The sequence below is a fragment of the Bubalus bubalis genome, chromosome 2, assembly GCF_019923935.1.
Source record: "Bubalus bubalis isolate 160015118507 breed Murrah chromosome 2, NDDB_SH_1, whole genome shotgun sequence".
Taxonomy (NCBI): domain Eukaryota; kingdom Metazoa; phylum Chordata; class Mammalia; order Artiodactyla; family Bovidae; genus Bubalus; species Bubalus bubalis.
This window is the reverse complement of record NC_059158.1, coordinates 24,863,956-24,882,475: the sequence shown is the minus strand read 5'-3', so window position 1 is coordinate 24,882,475 and position 18,520 is coordinate 24,863,956. Positions and strand designations below refer to the sequence as shown.

General features: G+C 49.7%; 2 protein-coding genes across 10 annotated transcripts; both read right to left on the bottom strand.

Moving 5' to 3' along the window:
* Positions 1-142: 142 nt before the first annotated feature.
* Positions 143-1,965, bottom strand: SAPCD1 (suppressor APC domain containing 1). 3 transcript variants are annotated; one of them, XM_006041898.4, is made up of 5 exons: positions 1,614-1,965; positions 1,246-1,386; positions 657-752; positions 469-558; positions 143-368 (listed from the first exon to the last, which is right to left on the bottom strand). In XM_006041898.4, exons 1-5 carry the CDS (start codon positions 1,725-1,727, stop codon positions 273-275), a joined length of 537 nt encoding a protein of 178 aa, XP_006041960.3. In that variant the 5' UTR covers positions 1,728-1,965; the 3' UTR covers positions 143-272. The 3 variants fall into 3 exon arrangements, with proteins under 3 accessions (XP_006041960.3, XP_025123303.2, XP_025123298.2); XM_025267518.3 differs by lacking the exon at positions 469-558; XM_025267513.3 differs by lacking the exon at positions 469-558 and having other exon boundaries at positions 1,251-1,386.
* Positions 1,966-2,104: 139 nt separating this feature from the next.
* On the bottom strand, positions 2,105-16,946 carry MSH5 (mutS homolog 5). 7 transcript variants are annotated; one of them, XM_044928645.2, is made up of 25 exons: positions 15,588-16,946; positions 15,210-15,360; positions 14,816-14,939; positions 14,279-14,359; positions 14,032-14,094; positions 13,231-13,352; positions 12,939-13,048; positions 12,648-12,683; positions 12,240-12,322; positions 11,456-11,501; positions 8,401-8,539; positions 8,222-8,284; positions 6,350-6,478; positions 5,978-6,050; positions 5,708-5,817; positions 5,395-5,475; positions 5,083-5,170; positions 4,678-4,867; positions 4,450-4,576; positions 3,893-4,042; positions 3,467-3,541; positions 3,129-3,272; positions 2,809-2,946; positions 2,582-2,655; positions 2,105-2,359 (listed from the first exon to the last, which is right to left on the bottom strand). In XM_044928645.2, the coding sequence occupies exons 2-25, from the start codon at positions 15,345-15,347 to the stop codon at positions 2,248-2,250; spliced, it is 2,496 nt and encodes an 831-aa protein (XP_044784580.2). In that variant the 5' UTR covers positions 15,348-15,360; positions 15,588-16,946; the 3' UTR covers positions 2,105-2,247. The 7 variants fall into 7 exon arrangements, with proteins under 7 accessions (XP_044784580.2, XP_025123233.3, XP_025123230.3 ...); XM_025267448.3 differs by having other exon boundaries at positions 15,772-16,946; XM_025267445.3 differs by having other exon boundaries at positions 15,728-16,945.
* Between the last annotated feature and the right edge of the window lie 1,574 nt (positions 16,947-18,520).

Genomic DNA, 18,520 nt, shown 5'->3' with positions numbered 1-18,520 from the left:
CTGGAGAATCCTATTAACAGAGGAGCCTGGTGGGCTTGCAAAAGGTCAGACATGACTGAAGCAACTGAGCATGCATGCATAGGGAAGAGTGAGAGCATGAAATAGCAAAAAAGATAAAATGGAAGTTTTCAGGAGCAGAGAAGAGACTTTACACCAGTATATTTGGATTTCAGTTGACCTGCCACCCAGAGCCATTTAGTTGTTGAGTCAGAATAAGGCGGCTAGGGGTTCTCTCAGTCTTGTCAGCATGACTGAGGGGACCACAGGGGCCTTTAGACACGGGTAGGGCCCCTCCGTCCATGGGGGCAGCCTGGCTGAGCCGTCTCCCCTGTTGGCTGAATGCCTCCTTTCTGCTGCCTTGACATCTCCTGGAGAAGAGGAGAGAGACAGTCTGGACATCTGTGTTCCTCACCCCCACAGCCGGCTGGCCAGGGCTCCTGCCCCACCCCCACCCCCACCCCCACCCACCTGTTGCCGCCACATGTCCTGTTTCCTTGGCCTTCCCTTCCAGTCCTGGGTGGTGCAGGAACTAGCTTTGTTTGGGGAATGTGGGAAGAACTGGGGGGAAATGCGATGTTTTGTTAGACCAGTGCTGACCCCAAGTCCCTTCTTCATCCCCATTTCCCAAAAGTCGAAACTAAAAACAATAAACTCACCTTCCCCTGAAGCAGATTCTGCAAGCAGATGTTCACTCTCTGAATCTGGGCTAACTGGGGGCCACGGGGCTCTGAGTATAAATCCGTTAGAAAATTCTAGAGGAGGAATTGGAGGCAAACATGGTGAAACTTGAGCTCCATCTGCCACTCTTCTCCTGCCGCCGCAGGCCATTCCTCTCCTCCATCCAGGCCCCTCAGCCCAGTTCCCTGCCAGGCAGGTGGGCAATTCCAGTATTCTCTGCTTCATCTCTGTAACAGTCCAGTTCTTCAGCCCCTCAAACGCCATAGTCCCCACTTCTCTATTCTTTATGGATCCTCCCTGCCCATCCCAGCTCATTGGAACAATCCAGGCCACTCCCCCAGCTCCACAGAGTGATCCAAATTGTGTCCCTCTGAATAGAATGCCGACCAGCCTTCTCTAGGCCCAACTATGAACACCGACCTAACACTTGGGGGCATCCTGTCGTTACAATGCTGCTTCCCATTCTTGATCCCTGTCCATTAACTCTTGCCTTTCCGGGATGGTGTCAGGCTGTGTCCACCCATCCCTGTAACCCTTGCCCCCCCACCCCTTGGGTCAGCCCCATACCTCACCAAGGGCCCCCACGTGCAGCTGCTGTTGCTGAGCCTCCCTCAGACGGCCCTGATACCAGGCCTGGCTATGCTCCAGCAGCTCCAGCCCCTGCCAAAGGGCGTCCTGCTCGCGCTCCAGTGCCTGCATCCTCTGCAGCTGAAAAGGCAAGGAGCAAAGGCTGACTCACTCTATAACAGGGTGATGGACCATGCTTGGCTTCACTGTCTGGTCACTGCCTGTGAGTCCAGACTGGCTACTGGGGACCTGCAGGGCGAGTGAAAGCAGGGGGCTGGAGCTGTGCGTCCTCAAAATTGACGGGGACTGTAGGAGACTGATCTAGGGAGATGGGCTTCCCCAGGATTTCCTGTGGGACTGATACTCACCCAGAGGAAGAAGCTCCGGGCCCCTGGGTCTTGGCGGCTTGTCTCCAGTGGCAGCAACAGAACCGTGTAGGGGGCTTGCACCAGGGGCCACCCACCGGGACCCCGGCTCCCCATGGCTCTGAGGTGGGAAGGGTGGAGCCACGCCCACTGGTGCAGGGCTGGGCCCTCCCTTTCCCCCAGCCTTGTACTGGTCCTGCCTAGTCTTTCAGCCTCTTAGAGCCCTTCCAGCTGGGTCTGTCTGAGGCCAGGGTGTTCCTACTTTGAAGGAAAAGAACATCTTGGGCTTCTGTCTTCTTCCTCATCTGTTTTCGTAGGGCCTGATGCAGTGGCTGGTTCTCATGAAGTCCCCCTGGTAGAGCCCGAGGCCTCCCTCCAGCAGTGATACTGTATTTACAATGTAGCAAGGCAGGTTCCTCTGTAGACTGCTGCTTCCTGTTTCATCTCTTTCCTACTGCTTCGCTTTGTTTTGGCTGGTCTGAGGAAACAACAACTTTCTCCAAAATAAGCTTTATTACTAACATTAAACAGAATTTCAAGGGAAACAGAGAACTCTGGGTCTGAGGGAGGTAAGGAAACAAGAAGGCCTGGCAGCCTTCAGGGGTTTGGAACCTGGAGGAGGGCCCAGGAAGGACTCTCAGAGGATGGTGGTGGCAGCAGGCAGCACCTCCTGACTCATGAAAATGTCCAGGTCCAGGCTGGGATCTTCCAAATCCAGTTTCAGAAACTTATCTACTAATGTCTGGCAACTGAAGAGAGAGAAGAGTGAGGTTTGGGGGAGGATAGATAACAGAGTCCCTGAGCAGAGGGGAGAGGATGCAGCACAGGAAATCCAGGACCTTGAGAATTTAGGAGTTTCAGAAAGAAACTGTGAATCATTAAAGGGCAAAGAGGCTGGCTGAGTCCCTGGAAGGGGCAAAGGAGCTGTAGAACATGGTCCCTGAGAACAAGCACCCTGGGCCTGCACTCACTTTTCCATTTGCTTCTCCTTTAGCAGCTCCTTGACAGGTTTGATGGGCTTTCCACTGCGGATCAAGTCTGAAACCTGGGACCAAGGAGGAAGGGGTAGGGGTGGGGGTGGGTAAGAGAAAAGAAAGTATGGGTCAGAAATTCCATGGGCCCAGAAATCCAGACCCCTGAGAGAAGCAGGGACAGTGGATGGGAGCCCTGATGGAGGTGGTTCCTCTTCGGGCCTCACCTGCTTGCCGCGAGCAATGAGTTTCTCAGGAAGCCCGGCCTGAGCAGCCGTGTGGGAGGCGTGGCTGGCACGGGCAACACCTTCGCAAACTTGATAGAAGAAGACAAGGTCGTCCCCATCCTCACAGATCTCCATGGTCTTCAAAGAGAATAAAAGGGGACAGTGTTCGTTCTGTTTCCTGCCCCAATACCCTTGGTCAGTCGCCGTTGAGAGTAAGAAACAGAAAGGGACACGGTCCCTGTTCTGATGTAGGAGCCAGTTCCCAGCTCTGGGAAATGCTCAGCTTCGGGGCCCCTGGGGAGCTGGGTAGGTCTCCTCACCAAGTACTGCACAAGCGGCCCCTGCGGCAGCAGCTGCAGCTGAACAAGGCTCAGAAAGTTGGTGGCTACAAAGACGTGGGGACACATGGGTCCGAGTGCCAGCCAGTGTCGGATCACAGCAGCCAGCAGCGCGAGCCCATCCACCTGTGAGGGGCGCAGGGGAGCACAGGGTGAAGGTGTGGAGCCACAGGTGCCCCGTGCACCCCCTCCTCCTGCCGGGCCTTCCCCCTTCATGCCCATACACCCCTATTCTTTTCCAGAGGCCCAGCGCCCCCCTCCTCCTCCTTTGCCCTCCTTCATCTTCCTTTCCTCAGTTCCTCGTTAGCTTTTGCCCTTACCGTGTTGGTTCCCTTTCCGAATTCATCCACAAGGACCAGCGAGCGCTCGGTGGCATTGTTCACTGCTTTCGCCACCTGCTGGGCACCCGGTGGATAAGGGAGAGTTTCATAAACATTCGAGGCCTGGCAGTGACCAGTGTGCCTGCGAGTAAAGATGCCTGAATACGTGTCCACCCTACTGAACTGCAAGTTCTTTAACGGCGAGACCCAAGTTTTGTTCATCCTTTCATTGACAACAGTGCCTCTCACAAAGCCAGGGACTGGCAAAGGTTCATGGTATTGATTCTCCTGGTTTCTGAACTGGGTGCTCCCTGCCCCTCGCGTAAAGAACAGGCAGCAGAAGGCAATTTTTTCCTGTTCTGACCATTTTTCAGGGCTAGGGTTTCTTCCCCATCATCCCCTCCCCCAACTCTGCCTCCTCTTGACCTGGTTGAGGTCGATCATGAAGGTGGAAAGGCCAAGGGAGATGGATTCGCAGCTGTGAATTCGGGTGAAGATGGCATCTACTGCCCCGATTTCAGCTTCCTCTGCTGGCACAAAGCTGCCCACCAGGGCCATGAATGTGATCAAGCCTACCTGAATAAGGGAGGAGACAGGTACAGTGCCCGGTGGTGTGGGCTGAGGTGAAGGCGAGGCTAGTCTCAGGAGAGAATGATAGATCAAGATAGAAGAACACAGTTTAACAGCCCCTTCGGCTCACTTTAGAGTCAGTGAAAAGTGGCAGGGAGTTGGCAGAGGCATGCTGAGGAACAGCGTGGACCTCCTCGGAGACGGGAGAGGAGGATTCAGGTCAGAGGATGGTCACTGGCACACGGCCCTCCCTCAGGTACAGAATGAGAATGCAGGAGGGACAGGGACAGCGGGGGTGAGTCTGTTCATGGCATGTGGGGTCACAGCACAGTGGGGAAGAGCGGTGGGGGCCTGGGGTGCCTGGGAGGCGGGGGATGGGGATGATGGAGGTGGCAGTGCGGGGGCTCATCTACCTGTTTGAGGTAGATGCTCTTCCCTGAAGAGTTGGGTCCGGTGATGACTTTGACCCTCCCTGCGTCCCCCCCGCACTCTGCAGAGTTGGGAACGAAGGTACGGGCACAGAGTTCCATCAGCGGATGCCTGCAGCCGATGCAAAGTTACCTTGCATGTGGCCTGTGGATCCAGAACATGGGGCCTTTGGGCCCCCCGTTGTCTATTCCTCCACCCATTTCTGTCCTCACCTGCCATTCTGGATTCGTACCCCAAGGAGCTGTGGGGAGTAACGCGGCCTTGAGTAGCCGTAGTCCCGAGCGGCACTGGCAAGAGCCAACAGGACGTCCAGGCGGGAGGCAAGGTCCAACACCCGGGTCAAGACGGCTGCCCGCGCCAGCACCTGGCATTGCAGCTGGTGCATCAGCAGGGTCTCCTGGTCTGGGGGCAGGGGAGGGAAGGAGCTGGTGTCAGCTCCAGGGGAGAGCAAAGGAGAGACAAAGAAGCCAGCAGATGAACCTAGAAACCATCTGAAATCCCAGAGACACTCAGAAAAGGCAGAGTCAGAGAGAGAAAAGGAATAGCAGGAAGGAAAGGAGCCTATCGGAATCACCTCCACGCTGCCCAGCCTGCTCCAGCCACTTGCTTCTCCTCACCCCGGATGTCACAGTGCAGGTCCCCCAGCAGTGCGTCCAGCTCCTTGGTTCGAGCACTTCGATAGTGCAGCTTCTCCTCTGAGAGGAACTGGGTACAAGGGTTCAAAGCTACGGGCTTTGCATCTCTCCATCCTCATCTTCTCTCACCCCACCCCAGCCCTGGCCTTGATTTCTTTCTCCTTTGTCTCAGAGCTGGTAAAGATACAACAATGAAAGAGGGATCCCACACTGGGCAGAGCTGATGGGGAAAGGCCCTCACTCAGCTGCTGATTGCCTTTCCTTATCTCCCCCTACAGAGGTCAAGGGTCTCACCATGAAGTCCAGACCTTCAATCTCAAAGTCACTGGTCTCCACCATGGAAGGCAGGCGGGGAATAGAAAGAAGGAAGCCGATCTGGGGAGAGTAAAGAAGAGATAAAGCAAGGAGTGATGCTCTGGGCACTTTCTTTAGAAGTAGCCAGAGTCCCCTGTGTCCCCCAAATGCTTCCCTCAGGGGCCTAAGCACCAAAGAGTGTTCACATTCTTCTGATTTCTCCAGGAGTTTTCTTATCTACCTGTGTCCTTCCTAAGCCTCATGTCTCCCTAATGCCCCCGGGGAGTGCACCACCCCTGCCTCCTGCCCTCACCAGAGGGATGTAGATGACACTGCATGAAGGAATCCGGGAGTCCAGATTCTCCAGCTCCTTCCGAGCCACCTCAGTGAGGAAACTGGGAAGTCCCATCAGTCTTCGTTTTTCTAAGAGCATGGAAGACACGTGGATATCAAAAGTAAGGCTCCCACCCTGGTTGCGATGATCATCCCCACTTGCAGGGGTCACCTGCTGAGGACACTACCCCATCACAGGGCAGGTTCATGTTTCTGAGCTCAGGGGCCCATCCGTACACCTAACACTCACTCTCATCAATTTCAGGATCTATGTTGGGGAGGACTGTGAAGCGATTTTCAGCAAGGCTGCCCTCGAAGTCCACCTGAGGAGACAAGAAATCCAGGTTCTTTCCATCCAGCACAATCTCGTCCTATTCCTCACCTCTACCTGGGCCCCAACTCGCCCTTCAGTCCTGGCTTTAACCCTGACCCTCCAGGCCTCAAGGCACACCCCTAATGTCTGCCATCCTATCTTCTGGCCATCCAGCTGACCTCAGTGTCTCCCATGCATCCTCGTTTTCCACACCATATTCCCCAGAGCTCCCACCCATTGTTCTCCATTATTTAGATCCATCTCTCTCCCCTAGTTTCCCAGGAGATCTTCCTCTTTCGTTCCACTCACCACTTTCCCAATGAGGCTGGCAATGTGGTGCAGGTCATCTGAGAACTCTTGGGCAATGTCCCGGAAGAGCTGAATGGACTGGGGAAGGGAGCGGCAGGCGTCCCTCAGGCCCAGGGCACTGTACACTGTCTGTGGGAGAGATGGACAGAGGAGGGTGGCCCGTACCCAGGCCGGGCTGAGGCGGGGGGACAGGGCTGGATGGAGAAGAACAAAGACCAATAGGGAAAAACATAATAACAGAGATGGAGGAGCTCTCAAAGGCAAAAAAGAAACCAAGAGAAAATAGCATCTGCAAAACTCTTCACCATGCATCACACTAAGCACTGAGACTCTGAAGACAACAAAGACAGGAGGGTCCCTTGTCCCACAAGGGCTCTCAGTCTAGTGAGGAAGACAGAAATCTACCCAGAAGATTTAAAAATAAAGTGGTAGGTGCTTTGATAGAGATTTGTACAATGTCCCAAGAAAGAAGTTTGTACAGAGGAAGGAGAAAGAGAAATAGGGATATGAAAGGCAGAGAAGAAGTAAATAGGCAGTAGGGGCAATGCCAGCATTTGGGTGAGACACGAAGACAGGACGGGTGAGAGTCACTGACAGTCACTTAATTCCCAGCGTGAAGGTCAGTGACCTGGGGTGGCTGCTCTAACCAGGGATTAGATTGAGTGCACAGACCCAATCCAAAGGACATTTACTGAACCTTACTCTGTGTCAAAGGACATATAGAGAATATAAATCAAAGGGCTTATAATCTACCCATGATGGAAACAAACAAGTAGCAAAACAATGGCTACTCACAAAAAAGCCTGAGAAAATTGTGGAACTAACTAAAATTACTAAGGAAGTTCACAGAATAAGACTTACATGGGGCTTCCCTGGTGGCTTCGTGGTAAAGAATGCTCCTGCCAATGCAGTAGACACAGGATTGACTCCTCGTCTAGGAAGATCTCACATGCCTTGGAGCAACTAAGCCCAAGTAACTGAGCCTGTGCCAGTGCACAACTATTGAGTCTGTGCTCTAAAACCTGGGAGAGGCTTCCCAGGTGGCAGAGTGGTAAAGAATCCACCTGAAGTGCCGGAGATGTGGGAGATGTGGATTTGATCCCTGAGTCGGGAAGATGCCCTGGAGGAAGAAATGGCAACCCATTCCAGTATTCTTGCCTGGAGAATCCCATAGGCAGAGGAGCCTGGTGGGCTACAGTCCATGAGGGTGCGAAGAGCTGCACACGACTGAGCATGCGTGCACGCACTAGAGCCTGGGAACCGCAACTACTGAAGCCTGCGCATCCTAGGCCCGTGCTCCCCAGCAAGAGAAGCCTCTGCAACGCGAAGCCTGCACAACAACTAGAGAGGAGCCCCCACACACCGCAGCTCAAGAAAAGCCTGTACAGCAAAGAAGACCCAGCACAGCCACAAATAAATAAATAATTTTAAAAGCCATTACATTTAAGAGATGAATATAAATCTAAATGAGATAATTGAAAATAATAAAATATTCATTTTTAGGTAAGACAGTGCAATTGTTCTCTTTAAAAAAATAATTTTCTTTTAGAAATCATATTGAAATATTTATGGGTGAAGTGATGTGATGGCTGGGAACTGCTTCAAAATAATCCAAGAAAAGGAAAGTAAGAGAAGAGATATGTGAAACAAGATTTGCATAAGTCAAAGTGTTAAACCTACATGGTCAGTTCATGAGGGTTCATTATATTATTCTCTTGAAAATTTTTTTGACAATTCCCACACTACAAAGTTTTTTTTTTTTTTTTTTTTTAAGGTGTTGGGATAAAGTTGGACATGGGGACAAGAGTAAAGAGGGTTTGGGACACATGCTGGGGGCTTAACCTGGATTTCTAGGTTCAAGGGAGGTCTTACCTTGTAAAGAACCTGCCAGTCACTGACCTTGGTGTGGGACAACATCATACGTTTAAGAATCAGCTACAGTCGGACAAGGAGACAGTTGCTAGTTTCCTTCTCCCACTCTAATGGCCCTCAAGATGCCCACCACTCCTCAGCCTCCTTCCCCACCTCCCTGCCCCCCAACCCGGGCTCACAGGCACGTTCTTGATGTGACCCAGCAATCGGTGTAGCATCTGAGCCATGTCCAGATTCTGGGGTAACAGGAAAAACTGAATGACATCCAGACGGGAATTCAGTTCCCCCAGGTCCTGGGTTGGACGTGTGAACCACAGCCTGGAAGTGAGGGTTGGAGTGGGGAGACCAGGAATTACATCTGTTCTCATCAGTGTCTTGATCTCAACTTGGGAAAATGTGCCCTTGGAGGGCCCTGGGGGATGGTGGCAATGTGTATTGGTACACATTGTAAGTACAGTGTCATATCTATGCAGGTGTGTTTACTCACACCTACTGAAAATCTCTGGATGTGAGCACAACCTGTGTATCTCGGTTGTGATGATATGACCATGTGTCATTCCCTGTGGATACGTGATGGAGCTTTTCAATATTTTTAGAGGGAGAGCAGAGTGTTGAGGCATTTGAATTCCAACACTCTAGCTCTATCTGCAGCTGAGTAGGAGTGAGTCAGAAAGAGTTTGCACATCCATATTTAGCTGTGAAATAGCAGACATTCGTCTTTTCATGTCCTTCCTATGAAAGTATGTAACTGTTCCATGTAGAATGATAAGTCCCCAATTCATAAGTCCTCAAGGTCATGACTGCAGGGAAGAAAGCATTGGGTAGAGGTACTTAAAGAGCTTCACAACACTGTCTTGTTTTTAAACTGACTAGTGGAAACACAGAGGTTTATATTATTATTACTACCTTTTATGTGGCTGAGGTCTTTCCTGACAAATTGAATTATTATACAGAAATAAATGTCTCATCTGTGTTTCTTTAATTCAGGGAGGGTATCCCTATCTCTGTATCGCCATGAAGTGTAGTGAGACGCTATAATGACCTGGGAGGCCACGGATTCCTTCCTGCATTAGGCATACCATTTTGTGTAAGAGCCAACCTGTGGAGACACAGGGGCCTAAGGATGTATATCTCACACTGAGTCTATGGCCACTTATTCTTGGTTAGAAAACCCTAGATTAGAATGAAATGGAGGACTCATTTGGATTCGAGAGTGGGTTTCAGGCAACTCTGGTTCCTGGGCACAGGGGAGCAGAGGTGCCTGAGGCAGTGGAGGCCAGTCTGTGAATACCCTCCCCACATGGGCTCACCAGACAGGCTTCCTTATAAAACACCTGAGTGGCTCTGACTTATGTACTTCAAGCACCTGGAGGTCTTGGTCAAGTCAGGCTCAAGTCAGTTGAGATGAGGCCCTTAGAAGATACGCAAATTGTCCAGGCATGCCCCTAGTAAGAAGGACAGCTGGATTTCAAAATTAGATCTCCAGACTGCTTGGACATCACTCTTCAGAGCATACTGTGACAGTCACCTTCCAGGTTCCTTGTCTGGCTTTAGATCAGCTGGGCCCTTAGCTGATCATCAGGTTGTGAGTCTATGCCCTGTGGGGGTCCTATCTAGGGAATCTGCACTCTCCCTCACTTTTGATTCAGTTCTCTTCTCCTCTGAGAATTCCTTTCCTTTCATCCCTCATTGAGATTAGAGATCTGGACCAGAAGAACTAGACAATATAGGGGTAATTAAATTACCTCACCAATTATCTGGAGATGACTTCATAGATAATCCTAAATTAACCTCTAAGATATAGAGTGCAGGGCAGGTGGCATGGGAAAAGGATTGTGTACCTGCAGGCTAGCAAAGGTTTCCTAACTTTTCAGAGATGATGTAACCAGTGTGCTTGCGTTCTACTTCATAGAGGGTTATGTGCTGAGGTAACAAGAATGTGCCATGGCATAGCATTCACTCACTTGCATAGAGGGCAAGTAGATTCACTAAGTGCTAATTCCAACCTGATGTGATAGTGCAATTAAAAAACATAAATAACCACTATGTGACCACACAGCAAGATGCATGCCAACACACTCAGAGGTGCCTGTGAAAGCTTCACCAAAAAGGTGATAGTTGGGTTGCACCTTGAAGAGGATGTAAGATTCTAATCAGTGGAGAACAGAGGAAAGACTTTCTAAAGGGAACAGCATAAATGTAGACTGGAGGGGGAATTCTCTGGTGATCTAGTGGTTAAGACTCCACATTTTCACTGTGAGGGCCCAGGTTCATCCTTGGTCTGGGAACTAAGATTCAAGTCTTGTGGCCAAACAGCAACAACAACAAAAAATAACCATACACTTGAAGAGATAAGCCTTGAAATTAAAATTGAGGAACCCTGAGCATTGTACTGCTAAAGATGAAAATCTTCATCCTGTAGGTAATGAGGGAGCCTCCTAAGATTTGTCTTTTGTTTTTACTTAAAAGGTTTAAAAAATACGGGAGTGACATGTTCAGATCTCTGTTTTGGAATGACAGTTATTTTAGAATGAAGAATAGATTGGGGAAAAGAAGAGTTTAGAGGCAGAGACACCAATTTGAAGGTGAATGCAATGCTCCAGGTTAAAGATGAAGATAGCCAGAATTAGAACAGAGGAAAGAGGGAGAAGGGGATGGCTGGGAGAGACATTTCAGGATAGAATCAATAGGTCTTAGTGAATAATTGAATATGGGGGCTGAGGGAGAAGCATCAATCCAAGGTTCAGAGCTTGGAAAGCTATATTGCCAGCAACTCCACTAAGCAGAAAAGGGAATGCAGAAAGTAGGAACAGGGCCAGTGGGTATAGGTTTGGACACTCTGGGTTTGAGCGTCCTGTGGAAATCGCAGGTGGTAATGATAGGCAAAAGAGTATTCCACGTGTGGAGCTCAGAACTAGAGATACTCATTTGAAAGTCATCAGAGAACAGCTCACACCTGAAGTATGTTTCTAGCCATTAAAGATATTACCATGTGTACACTGCTGTCTTGTGATTGTGTTTCTGCTGCGAGTACGTGTGAAAGTCCGAGCGTCATCAATGGGTTTGTATGTATCTGTGCTGACAATGTAAAATGAGAGTAACACACCACATGGGGTCGTTGTAAGGACTAAAGGCATTTAGCCAGCATTTGGGAAAGGGCAGCTGTTTTCATTACTGTTAAGGGTGGTGTGTTTGAGGCTATAGGCGGCATGCACATGTGTGACTCTCGCTCACCTGAGCAGCTTCTCTCCCCACTTACAGCGGCATCTATTGAGGATTCCTGTTGGGGTAGGGAGTGAGTCTGTTACAAGCAGGGGCAGAGAAAGGAATGTATGGATGTGTCTAAGCTGAGGCATCAGGGTCAGAGGTTTGGGTGCTGGGCTGGCTGGCTTGGGGGTTAGTCCCCAGATACAGGACACAAAGGCAGCCAAAGCCAGCGTCTGGCCACACGTCTGAGCCGGGATTACCTTACATGGGCCTGGGGGAGGGAATGAGCACTCATAGGAACACTCAGCCAGAAAAATATTCAGAGTAGGCACAGTTAGACTCACAAAAAGTCCAACACATATACGTAAACATTAGACCCAACCCACTGAGATGCACAGTGAAACCACGTGGATACTTGGGTGATGTCCCCAACACAGCCTAAAGCCTGAAACAACTATAAGAGATAAGACTTTATGCAAAACAAATACAAGAGTTATGCAACTACATAACTCTCCTCTATACATAGGGTTACATCACTAGTACAAACATTCATACAAACCCAAGGAATAAAGACGGAGTTGGTAAAGTAGGGAATAATATGCAAATGACATGGGACAACTATACTGGACAAGGCTTCGGGGAGATGCCCAAGCTCAAGAAGGGTATAAAGAAGATAATAAAGCTGGACTAGAGCAGAAGTGACAGCTGGCAGTGGGGTAAAGTGGGAAGAGAGGGGCTGGGATCCATCTCTGGAGGCAGCTGCTTTTCCGGCAGGCCTGTGCAGTGGGGGATGAGGGACAGGCACACCTACCAAAGAGGCTGAGCCCCTCCTTGAGTCCGCTGGCCACTTTGTACACCGAGGGGTGAGACTCACTCTTAAATATCTGCAGAACACTATCAGGGAGAAATTAGGGTCATGTGGGTTTTTAAAGGTGATTGAGAAAATGGAATGGGGATTGGGACCTCTCCTGAGATCAAGTCTTGATGTAAGGTTTGTCCCTCACTGCTCTCCGCCTCAGTTTCTCCATTTAGAAAAGGAGGGTAACACCTTTGTGTTTTTCTTCTTCTCTCCTCTCACCACCCCACTTCTCTTTCCTTCAGTGAGAGAAATCTTAATAGGCCCAGGATTAAAGAAACTGAAGCCCCATTAGGATTATTACAGCATTAAGCTTAATCCTTCTCCCTCCCCAAAGATGACAGCCTGCCTCCATCTCCTTACCTGTAAGTGTCTTGATCTATGCTCACCAGATTGGTTCTGAGAACAGAAAACAAGCAGAAAGGAAGGTGGCTGGAGTTTGAGAGGTCTGAGTTCATTCCTAAGTCCCACCCACTTAGCCCTCCTTCCAGAAGACTGTCTCAGTTTTCTTCCCAGAGCTCCACACCCTCTCAGGAACCCTGTGTCCTGGAGCACTTTACCAAATGGGTCACTGCCACCACTCCCCAACCTTCCTTATTTTCCAGGCTTCCCAATCCCACCTTACTTTGGTTGAGGTTAGGGTAAGTCACCTACAACACAAATTTCTTAAAGCCTAGGATGGGGACGCTGACGTTATAGTCTTCTAGTTCAACCCCGATTCTTCTTCGACCCAGGAACTTGAGCAGTCCTCCAAGTGCTCGAACCTAGGATATCAGTAGTGGTGCTGGGCTAAATCCCAGTGTCTTGGTGGCTGGACAACACCAGGAAGAACTATTATTTTCCAGGACTGGGCTAGTACCTCCAGGACTCAACCCTGGTGTCCAGGTGCTTGTGCCTTTTTCTAATCTGCTACATCCCAGCCCTTATCTCGCAAGACCCATCTCACCATGAGGAGGCAGTCAAAGGGGATGATGGAGGAGAGGAAGAGGATTTTCTCGGTGGTGGTCATGGAATCTGGGATGAAGGAGTAGTTTCCAGAAAGGAGGCGCTGTTTGCTTATCTCCAGGCCTATTTTGAGGGGGGAATGGGAGGGAAAGATCTTGTAGCCCCAATCTTCATCTTATTTTAAGAATGAGAAAACAGAGAGATGACGTGGCTTGCCAAATTCACACAGGCAATTAGTGGAAAGCTGAGACAAGAACCAAATTTTAGACCCTCTCTTTAGTCTACGTATAATATAAAGACGTTTGGCTGGGAACATAAGCTGAGAAAGATAAATGGCTCAGGCGAGTAAGATATCTATCTGGAATTCAGGATTTTGGGTCAAAAAATCATATTAATTCAGGAATTTAGGATAGAACATTCCCTGTCCTTTTTACAAACCTGGGAAGATAATGGAAGTGCTTTCTAAATCAATAAGGTAACTGAGGTAGTGCCTTTTTTTTTTTTAACTAAGGGGTAAATGGCTTTGGCTTAAAGGGGAAAATGCCAACAATCAAAATTGACCAAAAAATGCTACCACACCCTCTTTCAGGGAGGGCCCTCATCCCTAAACAAGCCTAAACTGCAGGTTATTAAAGGTAGGGATTAGGAGAGATTGTGGGGAGACTGGTCATGGGGCCTGAAGAACATAAAGGTTTAAAATGAGACAGGGCTGAGAGGAGACCTCTGATGATGAAACTGGAATTAGGAGAAAGGGTCACATAACTGGGATGGGGGTGTGGGTAAAGCAAAAGGGAGGAGATACCAAAATCCACACTTGGCAAAAATATGATTTCGGGTCTCTTAGGCTCCCTGTGTTCTTGGGAGGCTATAAAGGAAACAAAGAAAGGGCCATCAGTCTGTACATCATAGTCGTTTTGCCTCTTTCCCATCTTCCCTCTCACCCAATTCTGATCTCCTGGCTGTAGCTCCGCACAAGACCCTTTAATCTCTGGAACATTCTGCAATTTTGTCCTTCCCCATTTTTCCTCTTTCCCTTTTTCAGTCCTTACCAAGCTTCCCCAGAAACCGAGTCATATTCTCATCCTGTTTGGCACTTGTAACAACAGACCGTGGATCGATTTCATCCAGAACTTGGAAGGAGGATGGAGAGCAAATGAGTTCGAGGATCTTTCTCTCGTGACTAAAAGGGAACCTGTTAACCCTCCCTTTGTTACCTCCCTTCACCCCTCAAAAACGTATTTCCTCCAAGAGCAGGGAGGGCCCCCCCCCCCCACATTGGGAGAAGTAGGAGTCACATATGAAATTGGAAAAAGAAAGAGCAGTAAGACTGATGGGGTAATGGGAGGAAAGAGGGGTGCCCATGAGATTATCACTGGACGGTAAACCCCTAAAGGACAGACATGACTGATTTGCTCAGGACTATATCTCCAGCACCTGATATATTTGTGAATAATGAGATGAATTCCTGAAAACAATAAAGGGAGCCTCTAAGAGTCAACTAATAAAATAGATTGAGTCAGGTAAGGCCATATGAATGCAATACACTTCCAGTGCCAGCACAGGGGAATTCCTAGTTCTGTCCTTACCTCTTTGGAGCAGCTTGAGGCTCTCGTGGTCTGGGGCATCTGGCATAAAGTGGATGGTGGAGTCACTAGTATCATAGTAGGCAATGCCCAGGTATCCTGAATTCCACAGGACACACAGATGAATCTGTCTGGCAAGGAGGAAAGGAAACTAATAGTTGAACCACTGATAAGTACAGGGTTGGGCCATGTCTTATTTAATTTTAATTATTTTATCGACTCTCAGATATAGGTATCATCACCCCCATTCAGTAAATGTGAAATCGACACTCAGCGGAGGGGAATGACTAGCCCAGGTCTTCCCAGCCCCTTTATATTCTAACAATCAGGCGTTCCAATCAATTTCCGGCTCTGTAGAGCTCCTGCTCCTCCAACAGCGCCTCTCCCCCTACTAGACCTCAGCAGGCTCCTCCTCTCCCTCCTCCTCGGGCTCCCGGGGGCCCGGCTCTGAAGCCACGGTGGGGAAGCTGGCCGAGGCCTCCCCGGGTCCTGGTCCGTTCGGCGTCCTGGCTGGGGTCGCTGCTGCCGAGGCCATGGCTTTGGAGGCTCTATGAATGCAGAAAATGAAGACAGTTCTGGAGCGAGAGCTCACTTGCTAGGAGGCTGGGGTAGCGGGGCGCGCAGAAGCAAATCCACTGAGAACTACTGAGAGAGGGCTGAGGGCAAAGCTGCGTGGACCTTAGAGAACTGTGGTTACAGGTGTAGGACATTTGGAGGGGCGAGTTTAACGGTATTTCACTGAAGTACAGACTGTGGAAAACACCACTCGGCCCACCCTCATTCCTGTCACGCGGAGGTTGTGTTTTGGAGACGGTCTTGCGGGTGCTTTGGGGAGCGAGTTTTACCCGCCTCCTCTCTCTCCTCCTGCCAACCAAACCCCCAAGATCACAGTCTCACGATCTTGGCTTCCCCGACCTGGTTGCGGGAAACTCGCGGTGTTTTCCCGCCTTTTCAGTCACCTGGGTCGCGACGTGCGCGACACCTCGTTTCTAACAGCCGCGGGCCAGCGGGACTGGTGCGCCAACACGAAGGTGGGGTGCGCGCGCACACGCCCCGCCTCCTTAGCCTCTATTGGTCGAAGAAACCCGGATCCTACCTAGAGATCCAACAGAGTGAAAGGGGAAAAAGGACCACAGAGAAGACTGGATGATGATTGGCCTATTCGCATACGGGGCGTTGCCAGAAGGTTCAAACTTCCCGCCCTCCGCCGTTGCCTAGCACCCGGGCCTCTGCCCTCAGGCTTTCTGGGCTTTGATTGAGAGCCTGTGAGAAATGTTCTTAGCAGAGCAGGAGCCCGAGCCCCATCCCCCACCCCATCCCCCGCAACGGGTCTAGGGACTTCGGGGAATCTGCAGACGGGACCGACCTTAAAGGAACAGAAGTGCACTTTTTTAATTTTTTCCTGGAGAATGGAGATAAGCAACATTAATTCAACCTATGCCAACAAGTCTAAGTTAATATTTATAAAGAGCTTAGACCAGTGCCTGGCAAACACAGTAAGAGCTTCGTGAGTGTTTTAAATAAAATAAGCTGAAATAAGAAGCGAGGCTCCTATCTCAGTCCACCTCTGCCTGTTTCTTGGGTGCAGAGTATGATCGCTGCCGTAGGGGCACCACAAGGCCTAATTAATAATTTCGGCGCCCCACGATAAGTTGGAAGTATTCGAATTTCACCAAATTCTGGCAGAAAGAAAAAGAAAAGAAAGAAAGTGAAGTTGCTCAGTCGTGTCTTTCCGACTCTCCGACCCCATGGACGGTAGCCTACCAGGCTCCTCGGTCCATGGGATATTCCAGGCAAGAATACTGGCAGAGAGAAGTAGACCTAATAAAAACACCTACACTCCTACAAGCACATGCCCCTACCCACACACACACACTCCTAAGAACAGAAGAGTGTTATTCATTCATTCTGGGCCAGGTGGTGGAATCAAAGCAGGGGACATAAGTTCCTACTCTATAAGCCTAATTTTTGAGTTTGTATATGAGGGGAGGAGAAACAAGAAGATAGAGAGACCAAAATAAGCAATCATATAATTTTAAGGGACTTCCTGGTGACTTCCTGGTGGCCCAGCGGCTAAGATTCAATGCTGCCAATGCAGGGGGTCCAGGTTGGATCCCTGGTCAGGGAACTGGATCCCACATGCCACAGCTAAGAGTTCACAGGCTGCAACTAAGGATCCTGTGTGCTACAACTAAGACAGTTCAGTTCAGTTCAGTCCAGTCGCTCAGTCGTGTACAACTCTTTGTGACCCCATGAACCACAGCACGCCAGGCCTCCCTGTCCATACCAACTTCTGGAGTCCACCCAAACCCATGTCCATTGAGATGCAGCCAAATACATATATATATTTTTAAAGTCTCTTGAAATATGTCTTCACCCCTAGGTTGTTCTGGGTACTTTGAGGTGCAGAGATTCCCATCCAAGCACTTAGGAAAGATGGTGGGGTAAACTGGCTCTGCTAACTAATAAATGGAAAATCTCCTCTAGTAAGAAAGGTGGGGGAGTGAGTTAAAGACTAGGTTAATGGTTACCCCTGACAAATTGTTGAGCAACGGAGCTATGGAAACCTGGAGGAGGCCAGGTGACAGCTCTAAGGGACACACCTTCCAATCTGGGGTGGGAAGAGATTAGGGACTGGTTTACCAAGCTGAGGAAGGGGAAGAAGTGGAAAGAGAAGCCTGGAGAAGTAAAGGGGAGAGACTGAAATAGGAGAAAAGTAGGGGCAAGGAGATTGAGATGGGAGGGAAACTTCTCTGAGGCAGGATTTGGGGGGTTGTAGCCCCTGACTTCAAATCCATGAAACACTGATGGATGGTACCAGGAGAGGGCAACATTACCCGTCACCTGAAAAGTTAAGGAAAAATACTTTGTGGGCAGCCATGCCAGCTAGCCAAAGTCAATATTGATGATCAAGGCAGTTCTAGCTATAAAAACTGTAGGAGAGAAAAGAGAGGCAGGGGAGAAGCTGCCAAACCTGTTTGAGCTCAGGACTGGCCCAGTTTGCCTGAGGCTTCTCCCAGAGGGGAGATTTTTGTGAGGCAGATTCTCTGGTGGACATGGACCAGCTGGAGCAGAAAAGGCCCCTGGGAAGTAGTGCTGCTTTGACCTTCTTCAGATGGAAGGGGTCATGTGTGCAGGTTTCAAGGGTCACCTTGGAGGAGATGCCCCTCAACGAACAGATATTTGTTGAATCATTCTACATTCTTCTGTTCAAGGAAAGTGAAAGTCACTCAGTTGTGTCCAACTCTTTGTGACCCCATGGACTGTACCTGAATTCTCTAGGTCAGAATACTGGAGTGGGTAGCCTTTCCCTTCACCAGGGGATCTTCCCAACCCAGGAACTGAACTCAGGTCTCCCACATCGCAGGCAGATTCTTTACCAGCTGAGCCACAAGGGAAGCCCAAAAGAGAACAAACACCAAATATATCCCCTCTGTGAGGAGGACAGAGAAAGGCCTTCCTCCAGGGAAGAGAAAACCCACAGAAGAGGAAGCATGAGAGGAAACCACTAACTGCTGGTTCCAGCACCTCTCTGCACTCCACCCGCTCCTCCCCCAACTCTCTCCTGTTCTTTAAGTTTCAAGCCCTGCTTTGCTCCTATATCCTTGCATCCCACCATGATCTTCTGAAACTCTAGGTGTCTTGTTAGATAGAGGGTAGTGAGGAAGAAAGAGATGGCTGAATAGGACAGAGATTCAAATGTGGAGG